Source organism: Pithys albifrons, chromosome 23 (genome assembly GCF_047495875.1).
Source record: "Pithys albifrons albifrons isolate INPA30051 chromosome 23, PitAlb_v1, whole genome shotgun sequence".
NCBI lineage: Eukaryota > Metazoa > Chordata > Aves > Passeriformes > Thamnophilidae > Pithys > Pithys albifrons.
Window position 1 is genome coordinate 5,611,698 of NC_092480.1, and position 24,169 is coordinate 5,635,866.

The window sequence follows — 24,169 nt, forward strand, 5'->3', positions numbered from 1 at the left end:
TGGTGTTTGCCCCACCTCGTGCTCCTCGTTGGAGGGATCCCACTGCAGGTTGGAGGCTTGGCTGTCCTGCTTTTGCACTGCTGAGTCACAGGTGTGCTGAAGGACACTGTGCTGTCCCTCCTGGCAGTGGAAAACTGGTGTTCTCCCAGCGTGCTGTGTGATGTGAGGTCAGAGCAGTTTGCATCAGACTCTTCTCTTATTGATCTGATCTATTTATAAGCTCTTTGGATCAAAGCAGTTTGTGCAGAGCAGCCACCTTCTGTTAATTGATGTTCTTCTCTCGAGCCTGTGCTAGTTCCAGCCTGGAAATGGAGGAATGAGGTCCTGGTACAAAGGCTGGTGGAGTTCTCTGCTCCTCCTTTGCTCTGGGATTTATTGTTCCTGGGCCTGTGCCAGACACAGGGCAACAGCTCATGACAGAGCTCAGCTGGGTGACCTTGGAATGCTCATTCCCGAGGCTCTGGGTGTGTGTGATTCCAGCAGGATGGGTGATGCTGCCCGTGGGAGTGAGGGCATTCCCTGTGTGCTGGCTGTTGGCAGAGAGGTGTGTGTGCACTGCCCTCCTGGGGGTCACAGGGAGGGGCTGGTGGCCCGAGGTGACACCTGCAGATGTCACTGTGCTCACAGTTCATGTTACACCTTGCCTGGGGCCTTCTAACAGCAGCACTTAGTGCAGTGTGTCTGCACTGACACTTCAGCCTGGTTTTGGTGAGTCCTGTCTGCTCCTCTCATTGCCACCTCATTTTCCCTCATTAACAGCCCGCCCTAATAATCACTTGTCACTGTAGTGTAGCGTGTGAGCTCCCCTCTGACACAGCAGCATGAGGACAGGGTAATTCCCAGGGGTTAACAGGAGCCATGGCAGCTCTGCAGGGGTAGGTGACCCACTCACGGGCTCTCCTTGCTCTCCTGGTGCAGGCTCTGGCATGACTGAGCTGGATGGGCTGATCGGTGCAGAGGAGAAAGTCATCAACAGCAAGAACAAAGTGGATGAAAATGTGGTGAGTCTCCACCTTCCCTTGGTGAAGCCAAGCCCTCCTGGACACTAATTAATAGCAGTGTCTTGTTTCCATGTCTCCTTCCTGCTCACAGAATGCCAGCCTGTTCATTACCCATCTGGTGTGGGGGAGTCAGTTTGTGACTGTTGTAGGCTCTTAATACTGAATAAGAAAAATAAGTCTGAAGAGCATCAAAGAGGGGGGAGGGAGGGAAGGAGAGCTCGAGATCTTTGGCAGTCTGAGCTGGAGAACTCTCTGCTTTAGGAACTGTTTTTCCCAAGAAGAGACTCTTTGATGTCCCTTTTTTTTTTCCATGAGTGGCTCACTGTGTGAACACACCAACGGCTGGTGTGTTCCATCTCTGTTCCCACCCATTTTTCAGGGCAGGAAGGGCCTCACCTTCCTCTGAAGGGGAGTGACCCAGCAGGTATTGGCTCTGTCTACAGTGCAAAGAATTCTCCAGGTTCCAGAGGCAGCTCCCTCAGTTCCCTGGGCTTTAAAAAATACAAAAGTCACCTTCTGAGTTTCCTTTCAAAGCTGTACCAAAGCCATATATTACATCTTACACAACAGAAATGCTGGCTCCAAAGTTAGGACCTATTTTTCTATTGTTTTTCCTTTGGGGCTTTAGTTTGTATCAGTAATTAGTTATGGTACCAACTCTGGTGGCTGTAAGAGCTGGAGAACATCCCACACTGTTGAGACAGGGGAGAGAGGGTGGGTGGCTCTGAGCCTTTGCTGGTGTTCACTGGAGTCTGTTCTCTGCCTGCCTCTTTCTGCTTTGTTCATAAACCATTGTGTGGCTGTTTGCAGGTGATTGATGAGACCCTGGATGTGAAGGAGATGATTTTCAACGCCGAGCGTGTCGGTGGGCTGGTGGACGAGCCGGTACGTGGGTGGGTGCCCAGGCAGGGACTGGCACATGCCAGGCTGGGTTTGATTCCCATGTTCTGCTGCATTTGGGGGTTGGTGCCTGGATACTGCCCTGGGAGTTGAAGCAGAATGAAGTATTTTCCAACCCTCCTGCATAAAGATGTAAACAGTCAGCACTCAGCAATAGGACAAGGGGGCACGATGGGCTCAAGCTCTGCCAGGGGAAATTGAAGTTGGAGAGCAGAAAAAACTTCTTTGCAGAGAGAGTGCTCAGAGATTGGAATGGGCTGCCCAGAGAGGGGGTGGATTCCCCATCCCTGGAGGTTTTTCAGCTGAGCTTGGCTGTGACACTGAGTGAGAATCCACCATGTCTTGATCCAACCATGTCTTGATCCAACCCCACTGTGATCACTGTGGCACTCTGTGCCATGGGCTGGTGATCACGGTAGGGTTGGATCAAGAGTTGGATTGATGATCTCAGAGGTCTCTTCCAAACCAACTGATTCTGTGATTCTGTATCTCTGGCTGTTGGACACACAGGCCACTGAAGCACCTTCAGAGGGCACTACCTGGGCTCCTCTGCAGTGCTGAGGTGCAAATGAGGGTGTGGATGTCTCCAGAACTCTGCATGTGACAGGCCTTGTTTGGCCACCCCCTGAGTGAAGGGAAGTTGTGGCCAGGTGGGGGTTGGTCTCTTCTCCCAGGCACTCAGCAATAGGACAAGGGGGCACGATGGGCTCAAGCTCTGCCAGGGGAAATTGAAGTTGGAGAGCAGAAAAAACTCCTTTGCAGAGAGAGTGCTCAGGGATTGGAATGGGCTGCCCAGAGAGGGGGTGGATTCCCCATCCCTGGAGGTTTTTCAGCTGAGATTGGCCGTGGCACTGAGTGCCATGATCTGGTAAAGGGACTGGAGTTGGACCAAGGGTTGGACTTGATGATCTCGGAGGGCTTTTCCAACCCAATCCATTCTATGATTCTATAAAACAGTGAGCACACATGAACTCACCTGCTCTTACTGCAGGAGTGTTGTGAGGGGTAGGGTTTGTGACGTGGGTCAGTGCCTGTCCAGAGGCAGGAAATGGGGGAAGAATTTTGTGGTAATTATCCTTTTGGTGGAGACCCTGAGATAGCTGAGTTGTTTAAAACTTGGCTGTAACAATGCCAAGGTCATGGGTTCAATCCCCTCTGTGGGCCATTGACTGAAGAGTTGGACTCGATGATCCTTGTGGGTCCCTTCCAGTTCAGAATAGTCTGGGATTCTGTGAAATCAAACACACCTAATTCATTTGCAGGCTGTAGCTGATTGCATCTATTAGACCTGATCTACTAGATGTGATGTGTTGATGCCACAGATGGTTGAAGACCTCACTGGTGGCCACCTTTGAGGTTTGTGTTGAGCACTGCATCTCCCTCGTGGCTCTTCCCCAACCTGCTCCGATGTTTCCTTCCCTGCAGGACAATGACAGCTCCCTCCGGGATGATTTCAGCTTCAGCAGCAGTGCCCTGATTGGGCTGCTGGTGATTGCTGTTGCCATAGCGACCGTGATAGTCATCAGCCTGGTGATGCTGAGGAAGAGGCAGTATGGGACCATCAGCCATGGCATTGTGGAGGTGAGAAACAGGATGGAAATAGTCAGGCTGAGTCACTGCTGTGTGTGGGGAGGAGGCAGGAGCTGCCAAGCCATGGCCAGCTCTGCTGGCAGTTAACCCTGGCACTGCTGTGTAGGTGTCAGGGCACTCCACACTTACCAGGATTCCGTCAGGCTTCCTGGCTGGCTCAGGGCAGGGTTTAGCAGCAAATGAGCTTTCCAGGGATATCTTTAGCAGGGCACTCAGTCACTCAGTCCAGAGCAATTTGTCCTCCTGGCTAATGCAGCCACTATTAAGATGGGCCACTAAGGGGCAGCTCCTTCCCTGCGCGTTTCTAATGACAACTTAATGGAGGGAAGAGAAAGCTGCTCTTCCCTTTGCCCAGCCCAGGCAGGGAATCACAACGACCTCCTTAATGAGGGAAGTGGGTCCTGCCTTGTGGCATTGGCTGGTAATGACAGATCTGTGAGAACACCCCACAGAGGCTCAGCCACCTGAACAGCAACTCCCCTAAGCACTTTATTTTTGCAGCTCCCCTTTTCCCCCTGTTCACTGCTGCCCACTTAGTCACCCAGCACACTTAGGGCATCAGCACCTCTGATGGTGCCCCTTGTGCCCTGAAATAAACCCTCAGGGCCCCTGTGGGCAGTAGGTAAGGTGGTGTTTCCCCAGGTGGACCCCATGCTCACCCCCGAGGAGCGGCATCTGAGCAAGATGCAGAACCACGGCTACGAGAACCCCACCTACAAATACCTGGAGCAGATGCAGATATAAGAGAGGTGAAGATACAGCAGCCCTGGCCAGGAAAGGTGCAGGGAGAAGGGCCAAAGTGGTCCAGTGTTTTGGATCAACTACTGACCAACAGTTGCTTCGAGAGGACTTCATCTTACATTCAGAACTCCTGGATCATTAAGACTATAATTACTACTGTAGAGTTGCAATTTCCATTCTTTTAAATGGGTGAAGAAATGATAATATAACAATATGATATATAAATCTCCTTAAATGGGAAAAATGGATCTATTGCAGATATTTGACTGAGATGTAGTTTTCTTTTTTTTTAAATAATCTGAAAAATACCAGTTCCGTTGTACTGTTGTCTGTTACAAGCTCTATATATATAAAATGGGAGATGTTGGTTTTTATTTCTGATAGACCACCTGTATATTGAGGGTCATTTGTACCAGCCCACCTTGTAAAAAAAGGAGACAGTTGTGGCTCTTCAGTCATCTTGGCTTTTATATATAAAGCAGTATTCTTTTTTTCCTTTTTTTTTTTTTAAGGTGAATTTCCCTGGAAGTTGCAAAGAGATTAATTTAGGGATAGGAGCTATGACAGCATAAGCAAGGAAGGAATGGTAACTAACAAAAATCCTTATAATGAGATTAAAAAAAAAAAGAAAAAGAGAAAAAAAAGAGAAAAACCCCATCCTCATATGCCAGTGTGTGCACCCTGCTGCTTAGCAGCTCAGGCTCTGGGAATCAAGACTCCCTGGAGACAAGGAGTTAAAAGGCTTCCAGCATCTCTGTTCATAGCTGTTCTAGTGGAATGTTAGAACAGGTTTGTGCATCCTGGGGTCTGCACACTGCCCTGCCAGACTCAGGCCTGCCCTAGAGTTGGAGGTTCCTGGTATTGAGTTGAGATCCTCCGTTCTCAGCCATTCCCTTCAGTGCTCACCTGGCATTAACAGCCCCCTCTGCTCCTCCTCTCTAACCCCCAGCTCTCCTGCCTCACCACCATGGTAAGTAGTTCAGAGCTGCAGGTTTGGGGGCCTTTGCATCCCCCTGGGTGACTCTGGGCACAGCGTTGGTGTTTGCCCAGAGGTGACAAATCCCTGCAATAAAGGGGACCTGGGGAGCTGACACACACTGAGCTGGGCAGGGAGGGAGGAGGGACACCTTGGAAGGGATGCTGCCTGCCTGCCTGGAGGGAATTGGGATGCACAGGCCCCCAGAAGACCAGCAGGGGTGTTGTTCCACTCACCATCATGTCTCTGTAATGCTTGTATAGTTGGTGTTAATGCTCACGGCTTTTTTAAATCTGGAGGTTCTGGTAACCTGTGGTGTATTTTTTCTATTTTTCCTGTGACTTTTATTTTTTTCTTCCCCCCTTCCGTGTCTCTTCCCACTATGCACAGATTTACCTGCAAACTCCTTAGTGTGGTCTGTGGGGAATGTACAAAGTTTAAACACATCAATAAACACTTTAACTTCCAGGCTGTTTCTTCTCTTTATTCATGGGCTCAGTTCATTCTCCTCCTCCCACCATACCCTGCCCATGGAGACCTTCCCTCCTGTGCAGGTATTGATGTATCACCATCCACGGAGTCTTGGGGTATTCCCAGATCCTTTGTGCAGAGAAGGAGGTGGGATAACCAAGTCCCAGGATCCTGAGTAGCTTTGGGGTTTGCTGGGGCTGCTGCTTCTTTCTGGCTGTTTGGGGAAGGTTGTGGAAGGTTCTCCCCATTCCTGGGATGGCACATCTGAAAGGCTTTGAAGGCTGAAAGTGGTTACTGTTCACTGTCACTGCTGCTGATGTTGTTTTATGAAGGGAAATAACTGTTTGGTTTAACTCTCTCCTCTCCAGAGCATCTAAAACAGAGCCTGGGAAACTCAAAGCTGCCTCTGCTCCTCTGTGTCGTTTCTCTCCATTCTCCTCCTTTGGATTCCTCCTCTCTCTCATCTCTGGAATGACCAAAGAGCCATTGCCACTTGAATGTCATTTTGGGAGGCCAGAGACAGAATTAATCTCCCTTCACACTCTTCTGTGCAGTTCCCAGTGGGTCTGGATGAAGAGAGGGAGAGGAGGAAACACAAAGGTTTAGTAATTCTGAACAAGAACCAACCTGGTGTCGTGTTTCCTGTGAAACGTGAACTCCTTGGTTCCACTGGAACCTCCATACTCTGCATAAATTATTCAGGCTCCCAGGAAAGAGCAGATGCTGTCCTAGAAAATGCCTTCTGTTGGCTTGTCACAACTACTTGGGAGGAGAGAGTTTTGATGTCAGACTAAATCTAATCTCAGTGACGCCAGAGCCCCTTCAGCCCAAAGCCATTCAGGTAGAGAGTGACCTGCACGAGAAACAAACTGCAGAGGCCGTGGATTGAATTCCAGATTTAATTCGGGTCTTGGACTTTTTTTCCCCTTCAATAAATTCTATTAGCCCTGCAACATAAATCCATCAGGCTGGAATCAGAGTCTGTTGGTCCCGTGCCTTGGCAGGGGCTGCCGAGCGCTCGGGATCGATTCCTCAGGGTGGGGTTTGACCTCAGCTTCTGAAAAGTCATGTTGAGGAGTGACTGTTTGAAGGTCCCAGGTGTTGGTGGGAAGTGTTACTGCCCAGGTGAAGGGCTGATCCCACCACGGGGTGGTCTGGGGAAGTACTGAAGTCCCCTGGTCATAAATCCCTTCCAGGAGCACAACAGAGCAGTTAATTTGGGGAAGGTTTGCTGTGAGAGCTGCACTGCAGAGGGAAACTGGGGGGTTAAAAGGCACTTCAGGAGGAGCAGCAGGAGAGTTCTCTGGGAAAAAAGGGATGTTGGAGAGAGGGGCCCTTGGGAATGTTGAGTTTTCCCCATGCTTGGCCACAGAACGTCTTAGACTGTGCACTTCAACTTGGTTTTCCTTCAGTCAATAATAAAAAGCAGCTCTGAGCTTTTCCCTCCTCTCCTGGACCCCTCAGGAAGGTGCAGGATTTGGGGCCGACTCCTCCCACCTTCCAAAGGCTTCTGCAACCAAGAGTTTTGACACGGCCTGAGTTTAAACCAGAACAACAGCCCAGAAACTTCTTAAACCCAGCACACAAACTTTCTTCTTAAACCCAGCACACAAACTTTCTTCTTAAACCCAGCACACAAACTTTCTTCTTAAACCCAGCACAGAAACCTAAACCCAGCACACAAACTTTAGTCTTAAACCCAACACAGAAACCTAAACCCAGCACAGAAACTTCTTAAATCCAACACACAAACTTTCTTCTTAAACCCAGCAAAGGAACTTGTTAAACCCAGCACAGGAACTTACTTGTTAAACCCAGCACAGGAACTTTCTTCTTAAACCCAGCACACAAACTTTCTTCTTAAACCCAGCACACAAACTTTCTTCTTAAACCCAGCACACAAACTTTCTTCTTAAACCCAGCACACAAACTTGTTAAACCCAGCAAAGGAACTTGTTAAACCCAGCACAGGAGCTTGTTAAACCCAGCACAGGAGCTTGTTAAACCCAGCACAAGAGCTTGTTAAACCCAGCACAAGAACTTCTTAAACCCAACACAAGAACTTCTTAAACCCAACACAAGAACTTCTTAAACCCAGCACAGAAACTTTCTTCTTAAACCCAGCACAGAAACTTTAGTCTTAAATCCAACACAGAAACCTAAACCCAGCACAGAAACTTCTTAAACCCAGCACAGAAACTTTAGTCTTAAACCCAGCACAGAATCTTCTTAAACCCAACACAGAATCTTCTTAAACCAAGCACACAAACTTTCTTCTTAAACCCAGCACAGGAACTTATTAAACCCAGCACAGGAACTTGTTAAACCCAGTACAGAAACTTCTTAAACCCAGCACAGAAACTTCTTAAACCCAGCACAGAAACTTCTTAAACCCAGCACAGAAACTTCTTAAACCCAGCACAGAAACTTCTTAAACCCAGCACAGAAACTTTCTTCTTAAACCCAGCACAGGAACTTGTTAAACCCAACACAAGAACTTCTTAAACCCAGCACAGAAACTTCTTAAACCCAACACACAAGAACCTCTCAACCCCAGCACAAGAACCTCTCAAACCCAGCAGAATGAGGTGTCCCAACACCATCTCAGCTGCACCTCACCACGTCCTGCCAGGCAAGGAGACATTATTAAGGTTGACAAACAGGGCAGTTTGTTCTGTGAAACTCATTGACACACCTGGAGGTTTTCATTTTAATTCCCTGCCCTGAAATGCATCCCTGGTACCTGTTTCCAAAGCACCTCCCAGGAATTCATCACTTGCCCACATGTCAGGCTGGGCAGGAGTGATGGGAGCAGGATGAGTCTCCACATCAAAGGATAAAAAAATCACCCATTTCTCAAGAATGCTTCTCTAACTCTGAATATCCCTGCACTCAGCAAGGTCTGGAGTCCCCCCCAAATTACAGTGGAAATGGAGAACAACTTCCAAGTGGTTCATCATCCCTGTCACACCACGGAAATGCTGCTGAGACCCAGAGCATCCCACAGGCAAACACTCCAAACACTTCACCATCACCATACAGGGAGACACCAAAGAACCCTCATCCTCCCAGAAAAAACTACCCCAGGCAGAGCTGGAAAACTCTCCTTTCCTTGGCAACCCCTCCCCAGCTCTGCTGCCCTTCCCTGGACACCCTCCAGCACCTCAGGGGCCTCCTGGGAGGGAGGGACCAAACCTGACACACAATTCCAGGGGCAGCCTCACCACAGCCTTGGGGGAGGTTCAGGTTGGGCCTCCTCAGGGAGGATAAATAAGCAGGTACAGCTGACTGTTGTTTCTTAGATCACTTAATAGGCAAGAAATGCAGTAAGATTAAAAAAAAAAAGGAAAAAGTAATAAAAAATCAGAAGTTCTGGAAGAGAGGAGCGACCTAGAAAATCCAATTGTCCTCTGAACAGCAATTGCACCAAGTTTGGGAGCTGAGTTTGCTAATTAAGCTGAAACAGGAGATTTTAGTGGTGCTTACAGTGCTAATTTCAGCTCCTCTTTAAACCATGAATTTCCAGCAAGTCTCTCAGCAATAACAATAAAAGGTTTTGCACGGGGGTGCCTTCCTGAGGGTCTGCAAAGCAACTCAGCAATTCCAGCAGCAACTTTTCCAGATGATCTCAGGAAGCTTCATCTCCTTCCAGCTGCATCCAGAGGGTCCCCAAATCCCACCCAGGCTCTCCTGGCAGTTCCTCCAGGCTAAAAGCCTCTTCCTGACCTTTGCCAGCAGGAGAGCATTGGTGGGAAGGGGAGAACTTTCCCTCTTTCTGTGGGGTTCTCACTGCCCTGAACCACCCACTGACTTCAACCTGGAAGCACAAAGGTCCCTGTTCCTTCCCAACCCTTCAGCTCACACGTGTTTGGGCACCTTAATGAATGTCCCCAGATTTAATTGGGCAGCAGAGAATATCTGGCATTAAATCACCAGTCTCTGTGTGCTCAGAACAGGAAAAAAGTTAAACTGCAGATATTACCTGGGATCCCAAAATATCTCCATGTGTGGAGCAGCAAACAGACACAGCATTGCTTTCTGAGCAAGGTCTTTCCAGGGAATCACAATCCAGGGGGAAAGATTCTCCACATCCCTGCCTCTGTCTGGGACAGACTGAGGGACAATTCCCTACTGGATGAATCCACAGTGTTCTGTTGGAAAATAACACAGGAACAGCATCAGTTGGGTCAGTGGATATTAAATAATGAGGTCCTGGTAATTAAAGCCACCCAAACACACTTCCCAAGCCAGGCTGGAGAGGCAGGGATGGCACTGGAATGGGGGTCACAGCTCTGGATTCCCACCTGGATTCAGGGTCAGCTGTGCCTGTGCTCAGGACAGAGCCAGGGATGGTTTGGGGGGTCAGTGATGGATTTGGGGGTCAGTGATGGATTTGGGGGAACAGCGAGGGATTTGGGGGGGGACAGCAAGGGATTTGGGGGGACAGTGGAGACTTCCCTGGTCACTTGCACATCACCCAGACATGGAATCCCAGAACTGGGCCTGGGCTGGAAAGGACTCATCCAGTCCCACCCCCTGCCATGGCCAGTGCCCTGGGCTGGTCATCACAGTAGGGTTGGATCAAGACATGGTGGATTCTCCATCCCTGGAGGTGTTTCAGAGGACACTCAGTGCCACATCCAGTCCCTTCTCCAGCCTCATTGCTCTTCTCTGGTCCCGCTCCAGCCCCTCAATCTCTTTCCTCAACTGAGGGGTCCAGAACTGAACACAAAGCAGACACCCAGGACTGCAGGGGTTTGTTTGGGAGGGACCAGCCCCAGGGAGGGAATAAAGCTGGTGGAGAAAAGCTGAGAGCCCTGCAGGGGTCTCAGTCACTTCCAGGACTAACCACACACCCAACCCAAACCAGCTGAGGCCATGAGTTGTCCCAGGGGTCTCTCTCCAAGCTGAGCCCTGCCCAGCAAACACCCCATGTCCCAAAATCTGTGCCAACCCTCCTTCCTCACCCATCTACCTCACCCACACACCAGCAGGAGAGCAGCTGCCCCCCAGTGCCAACAAGGCACCACCCTCCCTGTTTCCATCACCCTTTCTCCAGGCAGAGCAGTCCATGTTAAACCACACACAGTCCCATCCCTCCAGCACTTCATCCACACCCATCCTGAAGCCACCACTGCCTCAGCCAGGCCTTCACCTCCAGGCACTGCACTCAAGAGATCCATCAAGGGGAGTGTTGAAGCACTTTATTGGACACTCAGTGCACGTTCAGCTTTGTACAAAACCCTCTCCATGAACACCAGAGTGAGCAGAAGCCACCAGGAGCTTTAAGGGCTGGCTTGGCTCCCTTCTGGGGAAGCAGCAGTGAAAATAGTGTTAAAAAACCAGCCAGACTGGACTCCCCCAGCAGAGCAGTCCTGCAGCCTGAGCTGTAGCTCAGAGGATTGAATCCTCCCTCCCAGATGAGCTCAGTTTGCTCTGGTGACCAAAGGGATGTGCAGGAAGGGCTCCACATCTGCCTCGGGGTCCTGCCTCCCACCTTTGATGCTCCTCCCTCCAGTGCCACTGTAGTTGATCAAGACTAATTAAACATCTCATCTCAAGAGCTCTGGGGCAGCAGGGAAGGAACCCCCGTGCCCCCAGGAGCTCATTTGTCCTCGGAGCTGCTCTCTGGGAGCAAAGACCCCCGGGAGCTCTTGGAGCTCCTGCCCAGGCACAGCCCACAGTCCAACTCCACGTCGATGTCCCCAAACTTCAGCTGGCACGACTCGTTGCAGCTGCAGGAGAGACAGAGACAGTGGTCAGGGGTGTGTGGGCAGCAGGATCCACCCTTGGCATGTTGCTGCTGCCTCAGCAGGGTTGATATTTTTCTGATTTTATAGATTTTGGAAGTACTTGCAACTGTAGTGAAATGTAGATTTCATAGAATCACAGAATGGATTGGGTTGGAAAAGACCTCCCAGATCATCAAGTCCAACCCTTGATCCAACCCCACTGTGATCACCAGCCCAGGGCACAGAGTGCCCTGGGCTGGTGATCACAGTGGGGTTGGATCAAGACGTGGTGGATTCTCGCTCAGTGGCACATCCACAGAATCACAGAATGGATTGGGTAGGAAAAGCCCTCCGAGATCATCAAGTCCAACCCTTGGTCCAACTCCAGTCCCTTTACCAGATCATGGCACTCAGTGCCACGGCCAAGCTCAGCTGAAAAACCTCCAGGGATGGGGAATCCACCCCGTCTCTGGGCAGCCCATTCCAATCCCTGAGCACTCTCTCTGCAAAGAATTTCTTTCTGCTCTCCAACTTCAATTTCCCCTGGCAGAGCTTGAGCCCATCGTGCCCCCTTGTCCTATTGCTGAGTGCCTGGGAGAAGAGACCAACCCCCACCTGGCCACAACTTCCCTTCACTCAGGGGGTGGCCAAGCAAGGCCTGTCACATGCAGAGTTCTGGAGACATCCACACCCTCATTTGCACCTCAGCACTGCAGAGGAGCCCAGGTAGTGCCCTCTGAAGGTGCTTCAGTGGCCTGTGTGTCCAACAGCCAGGGAAAACAGGACAGAAAGCTGTGCTGAAGGGATCACAGATCACAGAATCAGTTGGGTTGGAAGAGACCTCTGAGATCATCAATCCAACCCTTGATCCAACACAGTGCCCTGGGCTGGTGACCACAGTAGGGTTGGATCAAGATGTGGTTGGATCAAGATGTGGTGGATTCTCACTCAGTGCCATGTCCAATCTCAGTTGAAAACCCTCCAGGGATGGGGAATCCACCCCCTCTCTGGGCAGCCCATTCCAATCCCTGAGCACTCTCTCTGCAAAGAATTTCTTTCTGCTCTCCAACTTCCATTTCCCCTGGCAGAGCTTGAGCCCATCGTGCCCCCTTGCCCTGTTGCTGAGTGCCTGGGTGTTTATATTTCTGCAGTTTAAGTTCAGTGTTTCTCTCTTGCAACCTCTACTACGTATCAGTGGCTCAAATTCTTTATGGCTGTTTAGACTCTTTTCCAGGTACGAGGCTGAAGAACATCAGAAGGCCTGAACCATGAGACATAAACAGGGGCAGAGGGACCTCCAAGAAAGAACACTGGAGGAGCTCCAAGGGCCCTAACACAGAATCCCAGATTATTCTGAGCTGGAAGGGACCCACAAGGACCATCGAGTCCAACTCTTCAGTCAATGGCCCACAGAGGGGATTGAACCCATGACCTTGGCATTGTTACAGCCAAGTTTGAACCAACTGAGCTGATGTGTGCTGAGGAAGAGAAAGATGGTGAAGAAGGTGTCCCACTGACCCCTGACCCAAATCCTGATGGGGTGTGCCCAGGAGCAGGACGGGGCTACACCGAGAGGTGTGAACTGAGGATTGGGTGGACAATATTATAAACCCCATGGAAATCAGTGTTCAAAGAGATGTGTCATCATGTAAAGCCCTAAGCCTAAACATGAATCTACCTTTTATCTTATGTCACACCAAACTGGCTCAGAGTCCATTTTTTGGGGGTCTCTCAAGGCATCACTGCTGAGCACTCTCTGCCCCGTGGTGGCACCGTGCCCGTCCCTTCCCACTGAGCCCTGCTCTGACACCCACGGACACCCACTTTGCTCGTGCCATGGCACACACCAGGGATGGATTGCCCGGCCCAGGATGGGGTGTGGGTGTTGCTCTTTGCCTCCCCAGCTGGTGCCCAGTGCCAGGCCCCCCCGTGCCCCACATACCAGCGGGATGCAGCCGCGTTGGTGACCACGACGGCGAGAGCGCCCGCCAAGTGCCAGCAGAAGCACATGGTGAGGAAGGGCAGGTTGCTGGGGTCAGTCTGGTCCCAGCCTGGTCCTCCCCAGGGAGGGGACAGCACAAACCCGATCTGCTCACAGGCAAAAGAGATCACAGAATCAGCTGGGCTGGAAGAGACCTCTGAGATCATCAAGTCCAACCCTTGGTCCAGCTCCAGTTCCTTTACCAGATCATGGCACTCAGTGCCACGGCCAAGCTCAGCTGAAAAACCTCCAGGGATGGGGAATCCACCCCCTCTCTGGGCAGCCCATTCCAATCCCTGAGCACTCTCTCTGCAAAGAATTTCTTTCTGCTCTCCAACTTCAATTTCCCCTGGCAGAGCTTGAGCCCATCGTGCCCCCTTGTCCTATTGCTGAGTGCCTGGGAGAAGAGACCAACCCCCACCTGGCCACAACTTCCCTTCAGGCAGTTCCAGACAGTGCTGAGGTCACCTCTGAGCCTCCTCTTCTCCAGGCTGAACACCCCCAGCTCCCTCAGCCTCTCCCCACAGCACTTGTGCTCCAGTCCCTTCTCCAGCCTTGTTGCTCTTCTCACTTGGGTTGGAAGAGACCTCAGATTATCAAACCCAACCCTTGATCCAACCCTACTGTGATTACCAGCCCAGGGCACTGAGTGCCCTGGGCTGGTAATCACAGTAGGGTTGGATCAAGACATGGTGGATTCTCCATCCCTGGAGGTGTTTCAGAGGACACTCAGTGCCACATCCAGACCCTTCTCCAGCCTTGTTGCTCTTCTCTGGCCCCGCTCCAGCCCCTCAATCTCTTTCCTCAACTGAGGGGTGCAGATGTAGGATCAGCACACTCCTCTTTTCCTCCTGACTTGAGCAGGTGACTGTGGGCACAACAATGCCAGGGAACACCTGGAGTGCTGCCCTCAGCACCCCCTGGGTACCCTGGGCTGCCCAAATGCCAGGGGGGTGTTCAGGAGATGGACTCCCTGCAGACAATCCTTAGGGCTTGCAGGGCAACCCAGAGAAAGGTGCCACCCCAGAGGTGGCACTGCCAGGCTGTGCATCATCCCCAGACCCAAAGCTGGGGGAGATTTCTGGATGATTCCAGCTGCTTTGAACAAGCAGAGGAACAAAATGGACCTAATGAACTGAACTCAAACTCATGATTGTGGTTTCCCTCCTCTGTGGGCTCTGAGTTCTGTTTTCCAGGTCTGTCCCTCTGCCCACATCACAAGGGCACTTCTCCATGATGGCAGCTCTGGCACTAAGCCTTGTGTCCTCTTCTCTTCTCCCACAGATATTCCAACCAGTCCATAAGTTTATCCCCCACAGAAGTGCCATGAGGGGCAGGGCAGCCCCACCCTGCCCATCCAACTCAGAGAACAGCGGGCACACACTGACCTGCCAAAGCCAAGAGCCCTGCAGAAGGAAGGAGCTGGCCCTGAAGGTCTCCAGGACGATGTGGTCTCTCAGGAACACCTCCAGGAGGGCACAGAGGGCTCCAGCAAAGATGGCCATGGCCAGCAGGGAGTGCAGGTGCTGGTCCAGCTCAGCATCTCTGGAGCCACGGAAACAGAAGAGCAAACCTGCCAAGAGCCACATTGTGTTAGCAAAGGACACTGGGATTTGTTCTTTTAAAAAAAAACACATAAAAACTGAGACTGCTCCAGGCCTTGCCTGGTGGGAAGAGCCAGACAGCAACCAGGCTGCTGCCACCACCTGCACCCTGCAAGGGCCACACGGCCCCAGCACTGGGGTCTGCTGTGCCCCCCATTCCTGCAGGGGTCCCTGTGCCCCAGCCAGGGCTGGGGGGGCACCAGAAGGAGCACAGGGATGGGAACCTGGAGCTCAGGGGATAGTGAGGAGCTTTGTGTCAGAATTTGTCCCTGAGTGGGAACCTGGAGCTCAGGAGATGGTGAGGAGCTTTTTGTCAGAATTAGTCCCTGAGTGGGGACCTGGAGCTCAGGGGATGGTGGGGAGCTTTATGTCAGAATTTGTCCCTGAGTGGGGACCTGGAGCTCAGGAGATGGTGGGGAGCTTGGTGTCAGAATTAGTCCCTGAGTGGGAACCTGGAGCTCAGGAGATGGTGGGGAGCTTTTTGTCAGAATTTGTCTCTGAGTGGGGACCTGGAGCTCAGGAGATGATGAGGAGCTTTTTGTCAGAATTAGTCCCTGAGTGGGGACCTGGAGCTCAGGGGATGGTGGGGAGCTTGGTGTCAGAATTTGTCCCTGAGTGCACCCAACCACGGTTGGGGGACAACACCTTTTTGTGACTGCAGAGCAGGACAGCTGCCTGTCACCAGGGGCAGCACATCCCTGGGCACCCCCTGGGCACCTGGAGCCTCCAGCTGGATGGACCCCTCCCTGTGGCTGGGGCACATTCCAGGAGGAACAGCGAGGGGGTGACCTCAGTCAGTGCCAGCCCACACAGAGCCTTGCTGGCCCCAGGGCAGCCTGGCAGCTGTCACAGAGCTGGCACACAGCTGACACACCCCCTGTGTGCTTCCCTGTCCCACCCCAGCCTGCCCCTGGCACCACCTTCGACGAGCAGAGCCGTGCAGAGCGAGAGCCGGTCCAGGCCAGGCGGCAGCTTCAGCCGGGACTGCGACACCACGTCCAGGATGCCCGAGAGGAGGAAGAAGAGGTAGATGGTGGAGTAGTGCCAGTGGGTGAGGTTTGTCCAGCTGTGGGTCTCGGGGCTGTACAGCCTCAGGTGGGGCCCCGTGGGCACAAACTGCTCCACCAGGATGCCTGGGCAGAGAGGGGGGAGGTCAGAAAGAAATTCTTTGCAGAGAGAGTGCTCAGGGATTGGAATGGGCTGCCCAGAGAGGGGGTGGATTCCCCATCCCTGGAGGTTTTTCAGCTGAGCTTGGCCGTGGCACTGAGTGCCATGATCTGGTACTGGAGTTGGACCAAGGGTTGGACTTGATGATCTCGGAGGGCTTTTCCAACCCAATCCATTCTATGATTCTGTGATTTGCACAGGAAAGGTGGAGGTGCAGGAGAACCTCCTTGGCAGGGGTGAGGATGGTGAGGTCCCACCATGGTGTGCCACCAGCATGTCCCCAAACCCTCCCACACCAGCTGCAGGTGTTTCCCTCTACAAACAGCCCCAGTCTTATGGGACAAAGCAGCTGCAGCAGCATCAGATGCTGAGCCAGAGACTCATCATCATCACCATCATCATCATCACCATCATCTCTTACCTATTAGAGCAAAGAAAACTTTGACGGCCCCTTCGAAGATCTCTGCTCGCTGGACCCCAGAGCTTGGCTGCCCCTCAGCATCTCCTTTCCTCCTCAGGTACTTCAGGGGGTACCTCACAGACCACCAGAGACCAAAGATGAAGAAGAAAGTGCCCCGGAGGGCACTGCCCAGGAAACTGGTTGGCATCAGGCTCATGTTCTGGACCTGCAGGGACAAACAGTGCCAAGGAGTGCCAGGGGAGGTGTTGGGCTGCTCCCCCTGCCCAGCACCCCCAGGGAGGCACATCCCAACCAAGAGGGGGAGCTTGGCAGGAGGTGGCACATCATCATGGGGCAGCTGCCACTGGGCACCACTGTATGTATAGATATAGATATAAATATAGATATAGATATAGATATAGATATAAATATATATATAAATATAGATAGAGATATAAATATATAGATATAAATATAGATATAGATATAAATATAAATATGGATATAAATATAAATATAAATATAAATTTAAATATAAATGTGTGTGTGTTGGACACATCAAACCATCAGAACTTCGTGCCAGGGAACAACATATGAACACCCAAGAAAGTGCAACACCCAAGAAAACACAACAAAGTTTTTTCTAATAAAAAGCAACGTGACAATTATTTCCTCAGACCATAAACTCCCTCCAATCCAGGCAATTACCAGGGAGGGAATCCAGCCCTGGATTCAGGAGCTCCAGCCAGCCAAGGCTTTGGCAGGAGGAGGAAACAGGAACCATTAACATTTCCCAAAGGAGCCTCATCCATATTCCACACAACCCTTGTCTGACACCAGGGAAGGGATTTCACCTCCACAAGAAGAGCTCCAAGACTGAAGGCAGGAAAAAAGCCCTGACAGAAAGTGGGATCAATGGCAGCAGCACCAGGGAGGATGGAGAGGAGCAAAAGTGCAGCAAATTTCACAGAATCCCAGAAATCCCAGACTCTTCTGAGCTGGAAGGGACCCCCAAGGATCATCGAGTCCAACTCTTCAGTCAATGGCCCACACAGGGGATTGAACCCATGACAATATTTTGTATCCTGCAAAGGATTTAAGCCCACACCCCAATTCCTGAAAAAAAACTCCAGTGCAGCAAATTTATATCCTGCAAAGGATTTAAACCCACCTCCAAATTCCTGAAAAAAAATCCCAGTGAGCAAACACAGAGGGAATAAATAACAATCTAAGTGCTTATAACAGGGAGTTTTTGGTATTACCTCGGGATGCTCTCTCTCCCTCCTTGCCCTCTGTACTTCTACCACCTAAGGAGGACTCATTTCCCCCCTCCACGTGGTTCTTCCTGGAGCTGGGATGTGCAGGAGGAAGGCATTGCTCATCCCAAAGCTTCCCCCATCCCCGCCTTGCCCTTCCCTCACCAAGCACATCCTCGCTGGGTTTATAAATACCAGAGCAAATTGCAGAGGTGGAGGAACAACTCCAGCACGTTCTCCGGGTCCTCCCACGCTGCCAGCAATTAGGGCAGCACAGAGGGAGGGCAGGATGTGGCCTGGCAGGTGCCTGGGGACAGGGACAGCCCTGCCAGGCTCGGCTTGGGGCTGCACAGCCCCAGCTGGGTGGTTGCTCAGCCCTGAGTTTGGGGTTGGGTGTGGAAATCATCCTCATCTCCAGGATATGGACAATCCAGGGAAGGCTCAACCTTGTGCTGAGGGTTCCTTGGAGGAGGGGAGTTGCTAAAGAGCCTTTCAGAAATGCCCCAGCCAGGAGCTGGTGGGGCCCAGGGGTGGCTCTCTGCTCTCCTTTGGGTGCCCACACCGGGGTGAGGTGGCTCATGCCCCAGGAGAACCCAGGTCTCTCCTGATTACAGCCTGGGCACCCAGTCCAGGGCACTTCCCTTCCCTGCACAGACATCCACAGGCCCAAGTGACTCAACAAACACCATTAAGGGCCATTTAGCAACACACAATTGCACGATAAATAACCAAATTTCACCGTTGTCCTACTTGGGACTGCCAGGGCACAGCCTGGAGCTGGAGCCAGGAGCTTGTCCCTGATGGAGAGACACGCCAGGAACGTTAATTTGATGTGATTGACTGGAGGGGAGAAGGAGAGCAGAGACATCCCAGTGCCCAGAGATGACAAAAATGTCCCACTTGCAGCTCCAGATGCTGCTCCAAAGCCAGGCCAGCACCATCTCAGGATCCACCATCCCACACCCACCAACCAGCCCCTTCACCTGCATTACCAGGAGACCCAAACCTCTGTCCCTGGGACCTCCCACCCTGCCCTTCCCTCTCCCAGTAGAGCAGCCTCATCTCCAGGGACCCTTTGGCTTTGAAACCTCTGAGCAGCCCAACCCAGCAAGGTTTTGGGGGCTGCCAGGAGTGCCCTTTGCTCCCCCAGCACTTCAGCAGCCACCACAGCTCATGGAACCTCAGAATGGTCTGAGTTGGAGGGGACAGTAAAGCTCATCCCATCCCACCCCTGCCATGGGCAGGGTCACCTTCACCAGCCCAGGGTGCTCCAAACCCCCTCCAACCTGGCCTTGGACACCTCCAGGGGTACTGCCATATCCTGGGCCACCTGTCCTTCAGCAGGGATGTCCCAACCCCACCTCAGTCAAGCAGAACTGTGCATGGAACCCACTCACAAAAACCCCACCCCACCTTCTTTTATAAAACCACCCTTGTTTTGCAGTGAAACCAGCCACGTTTCCAAGCAACAGTTTGCACAACTCCAGTGTCTGAGGCACAGAAAACCTTCCCAGAGCCCCCCAAGCACCCCCTGAGCCTCCCCCGAGCCCCTCACCCAGCCTGGCACTGAGCCCCTCACCCAGCCTGGCACCGAGCCCACGCTCACACAGAACCTGATAGAGCTCCAAGTGGGCAGAGCCAGGGCAGAGCAGACAGGGGGTGATTTATTCCTCCTGAGGGCTGCTCTGTCTGCCAGAGCCCCTGGAGTAGGGCTGCAGTCACAAGTGATTACCTGAGCTGCCCTTCTCCCTGCTGGGCTGTGCTGCTCTGCCTTCATAGCCATATGGGAGCTGCCTGTTCTCCTCAGGGAGCCTCTCCTGAGTGCTGCCAGCTCAACTCAGGGGGCACGGCATCCCTGCCCACCCTCCAGGCTCTGCCCTGCAGCCATGGCAGCTCCAAAGCCATCCCCATCCATGGTTTGACCCCACTGGCTCCAGCTGATGGGAGGGGATCGATGCTCGGAGGGTGCCATCCATGTGGGTACACAGCATTGCCCCCCAGCACCCCTGGGTGCAGCCAACAGCACCCCAGGACAGCCAACAGCACCCCTGGGTGCAGCCAACAGCACCCCTGGACAGGCAACAGCACCCCTGGGTGCAGCCAACAGCACCCCTGGGTGCAGCCAACAGCACCCCAGGACAGCCAGAGGGCAAGCTCAGGGCTGTGGGTGTTGGGAGGGTCTTCCCCATATGGAGCCTCCTCCATCCTTGGACACTCCCAGGGATGGGGCAGCCACAGCTTCTCTGCCCAACCTGTGCCAGGGTCTCAGCACCCTCATAGCCAGGAATTGCTTCCCAATATCCCACCTATCCCTGCCCTCTGGCAGTGGGAAGCCATTCCCTGTGTCCTGTCCCTCCATCCCTTGTCCCCAGTCCCTCTCCAGCTCTCCTGGAGCCCCTTTAGGCACTGGAAGGGGCTCTCAGGTGTCCCTGGAGCCTTCTCTTCTCCAGGTGAACACCCCCCATCCTCTGCCATGATGCACCTCCAAAACACAATAACCCTCTAAAAAAAGGACTAAAGCCACAGATTTCTGGCAGCCTCTTCCATCAGCACCACTTCCACCACCAGCATCTCCCTGAATTTGTCCCTGAGAGGTGGATTCTCCTCACATCCCTCCTTGCCAAGCTCCAGCAGCCACAACCCTCCTGTGGCACAATGGCAGAGTTTACCTGTGACTCCTGCCTGTCCTTGTCCCTCTCCAGGTGTGTCAGCCAGGAGGTTCTTGCTGGGAAGAGGCAGATAAAGGGCCAAGCCAGCATGGGGAGGTGGCCCTCAGACAGGATGTTTGGAGAGGAACATCCCTCAGGCCAGCTCAGAGCGCGCTGAGTCAACCTTGGCTTTCCCAACCTGGGACACCTCCTGTCTGCTCCCAAAATCCCAACCAGCTACCAGCAACTCTCCTGGAGCTGGCCACAAAAATCAGGAGGAGCAGCCAGTTCCTGTTGCCATGGCAACCATGGATATTCAGCTGTATGATGGGATTGGGAATGATGGGAAAAGAGCCAAGGAGAGGTACAGCTGCAGCGAGGTCTGATGGGGCCAAGCCCTGCTGGGAGTCTCTGGGTTGGGTTGCCAGGACATGGCAACACTTTCAGGGGGTCCAACCTTAAAGAAGTTGCCTGAGGGCTGGAGATCTGCAGCAGCAGAGCCTTGGTGAGCTCCATCTCCAGCCCAGAGCAGAAGGGGTGATGGGTCTCTTTCCCTCAAAGAAGGGGGTGATGGATCTCCCTCCCCAAAAGAAGGGGGTGATGGATCTCCCTCCCCAAAAGAAGGGGGTGATGGGTCTCTTTCCCTCAAAGAAGGGGATGATGGGTCTCTCTCCCCCAAAAGAAGGGGATGATGGAACTCTCTCCCTCAAAGAAGGGGATGATGGGTCTCTTTCCCTCAAAGAAGGGGATGATGGGTCTCTTTCCCTCAAAGAAGGGGGTGATGGGTCTCTTTCCCTCAAAGAAGGGGATGATGGATCTCCCTCCCTCAAAAGAAGGGGGTGATGGGTCTCTCTCCCCCAAAAGAAGGACACAGCTGCCTGTTTGACTCCTTTTTACCTCTCTGAGACTCAACACCAAGTACCCACAGGGCACCCACCACCTCCCACCTGCCCACCCCACTGCTGAGGAGCAGTGCAAGTGTCCCCAGTGTCCCCATGTCCCTCCACAGCACTGGGCTGATGGTGCAGAACACTGAGCATCACCCCAACCCCCTGCCCAAGTCCCCCACCACGGGCACCAAAACCAGCTCAGCACATCCCAAGTTCTTCTGTGGAGCTGTGGGAGTTTTTCTCTCCCATAAAGCCAACCCAGACCCACAGGACAGGCCATGCCTGAGCCACCCACGTGAGCCCTGAGGCTGGAGCAGCACAGAAGCAGAACTTCTGCACAACCCTCCCCAGGGTGCTGATGGGCCTGGAAAGCCACCAAGCCATAGCCAGGAGCTTTTCTTCCCATTATCTCCACATCAGGTGGGAGGAAGGAAGGAAAACAAGAGGCTGGTGGTGGTGCTGCTGGCACAGGGCTGTGCCACACACCCATCACTGCTCATGTCCTGCCATGTTTGAGGAGCAGGAGGTGTGGCAGAGGGATGGACACACCTGGAAAAGGTGTGGAAAAGCCTCAGCACTAAAGGGGCTTCCACAGTTTCACCCAAGCTTAAGCTTCAGGAGGTTGTTAGAACATAAATCCAAGCACAGGGAGAAACACAGCCCTCACAGGAGCTCTTCCTTACAGACCTGCCCCTGAAAATAACACAGCAAGAAAAACAGACCTTTTCTTTCATGGAAAAAAACCCCAGAAGGACCATCAGGGACTTCTTTCAGCTCAATTCTCCTTTCTGCAACCACCTCTACAAACCACCCCCCCCAAAGGGCAGCTGAGCACAAAGCCCTTCCCCAGGCAGGGGGAGCCAAGTCCTTGGGAAAAGTGGGGAAAGGGGAGCAGGGAGGGCTCAGCTGGAGAGGGAGGGGACCAAACCAGGCCCAGCTGCAAAGTGTCTTCTGCTCAGAGGAGCAATGTGGCTTCATCCTGGAGTTTAAAGGGCCAGCAGAGTTTCTATGAAAAGGGCAACTGGAATTGCAGGCAGGGAAAGAAGATTTTTGGTGCATTAAGTGGTTGGTTGAGGAGAGGAGGTTTCTACCCTTTTAACCATCCCCCATGGGAAAAATGAGGGTGAGACTGTGAGAAGTGGTTGTGGGAAGGACCTGGGGAGAGGATGGCAAACCCTCCCCAAGTCCCAGAGTGGGTCACACTCCCCTGTGTGTGCTAAAATCACTGTGGGCACAGACACAATCCCATCCCTGATCCAGCACATCCCTGTCCTCCTCTTCCTCCGAGGGAGAGGCAGATCTGTGTCCCACACCTGCAGTTCCTCCACTGGAGCTCCTCCACTGTCCTTGAGCTCCACTGGAGCTCCTCCACCTGGAGCTCCTCCACTGTCCTCGAGCTCCACTGGAGCTCCTCCACCTGCAGCTCCTCCACTGTCCTCGAGCTAAACCCTGAACTGAATTATATTCTGTATTTTCCTTTCCTTCCTTTTCTTTCTCTCTCAGCTGTCACTGCACCTTCCTCCCCCCCCCCCCCCCCCCCCCCGAAGGTTCATCACTGCCTCGGTGCTAATGAAGGAGGTGACAATGTTTGGCTCCTTCCCGGGGGTGGCAGAGCCTAATGAAAGGTTTGCCAGCAGCCCCAGCTCCTCTGCTGGATGGGTGGTTGGGAAGTGCAAAGGATTGTTATTATTATTATCATTATTATGACGAATCCAAGCCCCAGCTTTCATAAACAGGCAGCAGGGGAGGGGAAGGAGGTGGCAAAAGCACAGGCAGGGCTTGTCCTGCTGCCCACACCTTGATGAATGAGGCAGATCCAATCTGGGCCCCAGGAATGAGTGGCTCGTGGATGGGCTCCTGATGAAGGGTTTGTCTCTGCAGCAGCAGGAAGAGCCAAGAGCCAGGAAATTTGGCTGCTCTGGGGGGTGTTGTTTGGGCTCCTTTGTAAGAGTGACAAAATACAACATCAGGCTGCAGTTACACAGGACAAAAATATTCCTGAGACTTCCCCCAGGGCATCCTGGTCCTTAAAATCAGTGTGGCCGTGGGTCCAACTGCCCCCACTGTGGGTCCAACTGCCCCCACGGTGGCTAAAACTGCCCCCACTGTGGGTCCAACTGCCCCCACTGTGGCTAAAGCTGCCCCCACTGTGGGTCCAACTGCCCCCACTGTGGGTCCAACTGCCCCCACTGTGGCTAAAACTGCCCCCACTGTGGGTCCAACTGCCCCCACTGTGGGTCCAACTGCCCCCACTGTGGGTCCAACTGTCCCCACTGTGGGTCCAACTGCCCCCACGGTGGCTAAAACTGCCCCCACTGTGCCCCCACTGTGGGTCCAAGTGCACCCACTATGGGTCCAACTGCCCCCACTGTGGCTAAAACTGCCCCCACTGTGGGTCCAACTGCCCCCTACTGTGGATAAAACTGCCCCCACTGTGGGTCCAAGTGCACCCACTGTGGGTCCAACTGCCCCCTACTGTGGATAAAACTGCCCCCACTGTGGGTCCAACTGCCCCCACTGTAGCTAAAACTGCCCCCACTGTGGGTCCAACTGCCCCCACTGTGGGTCAAACTGCCCCCACTGTGGGTCCAACTGCCCCCACTGTGGCTAAAACTGCCCCCTACTGTGGATAAAACTGCCCCCACTGTGGGTCCAACTGCCCCCACTGTGGACAAAACTGCCCCCACTGTGGCTAAAACTGCCCCCACTGTGGGTCCAACTGCACCCACTGTGGACAAAACTGCCCCACTGTGGCTAAAACTGCCCCCACTGTGGCTAAAACTGCCCCACTGTGGCTAAAACTTCCCCCCAC

At 52.9% G+C, this 24,169-nt stretch overlaps 2 protein-coding genes across 6 annotated transcripts in view; one reads left to right on the forward strand and one right to left on the reverse strand.

The window, feature by feature from the left end:
- Positions 1-5,676, forward strand: part of APLP2 (amyloid beta precursor like protein 2) — a 62,307-nt gene extending 56,631 nt beyond the window's left edge. For all 3 annotated transcript variants that reach the window (XM_071576111.1, XM_071576114.1, XM_071576112.1), the window contains 4 exons: positions 919-1,001; positions 1,812-1,886; positions 3,327-3,482; positions 4,134-5,676. In XM_071576111.1, the coding sequence (XP_071432212.1) occupies positions 919-1,001; positions 1,812-1,886; positions 3,327-3,482; positions 4,134-4,235 (416 nt within the window). In that variant the 3' untranslated portion in view covers positions 4,236-5,676. The remainder of the gene's footprint in view (positions 1-918; positions 1,002-1,811; positions 1,887-3,326; positions 3,483-4,133) is intronic.
- Positions 5,677-10,861: 5,185 nt separating this feature from the next.
- LOC139682109 (transmembrane protein 45B-like) lies at positions 10,862-20,687 on the reverse strand. Of its 3 annotated transcripts, none has more exons than XM_071576115.1 (6): positions 20,489-20,682; positions 16,585-16,789; positions 15,917-16,129; positions 14,781-14,965; positions 13,354-13,499; positions 10,862-11,414 (listed from the first exon to the last, which is right to left on the reverse strand). In XM_071576115.1, the coding sequence occupies exons 1-6, from the start codon at positions 20,576-20,578 to the stop codon at positions 11,285-11,287; spliced, it is 969 nt and encodes a 322-aa protein (XP_071432216.1). In that variant the 5' UTR covers positions 20,579-20,682; the 3' UTR covers positions 10,862-11,284. The 3 variants fall into 3 exon arrangements, with proteins under 3 accessions (XP_071432216.1, XP_071432218.1, XP_071432217.1); XM_071576117.1 differs by lacking the exon at positions 20,489-20,682 and adding an exon at positions 17,826-17,992; XM_071576116.1 differs by lacking the exon at positions 13,354-13,499 and having other exon boundaries at positions 20,489-20,687.
- Between the last annotated feature and the right edge of the window lie 3,482 nt (positions 20,688-24,169).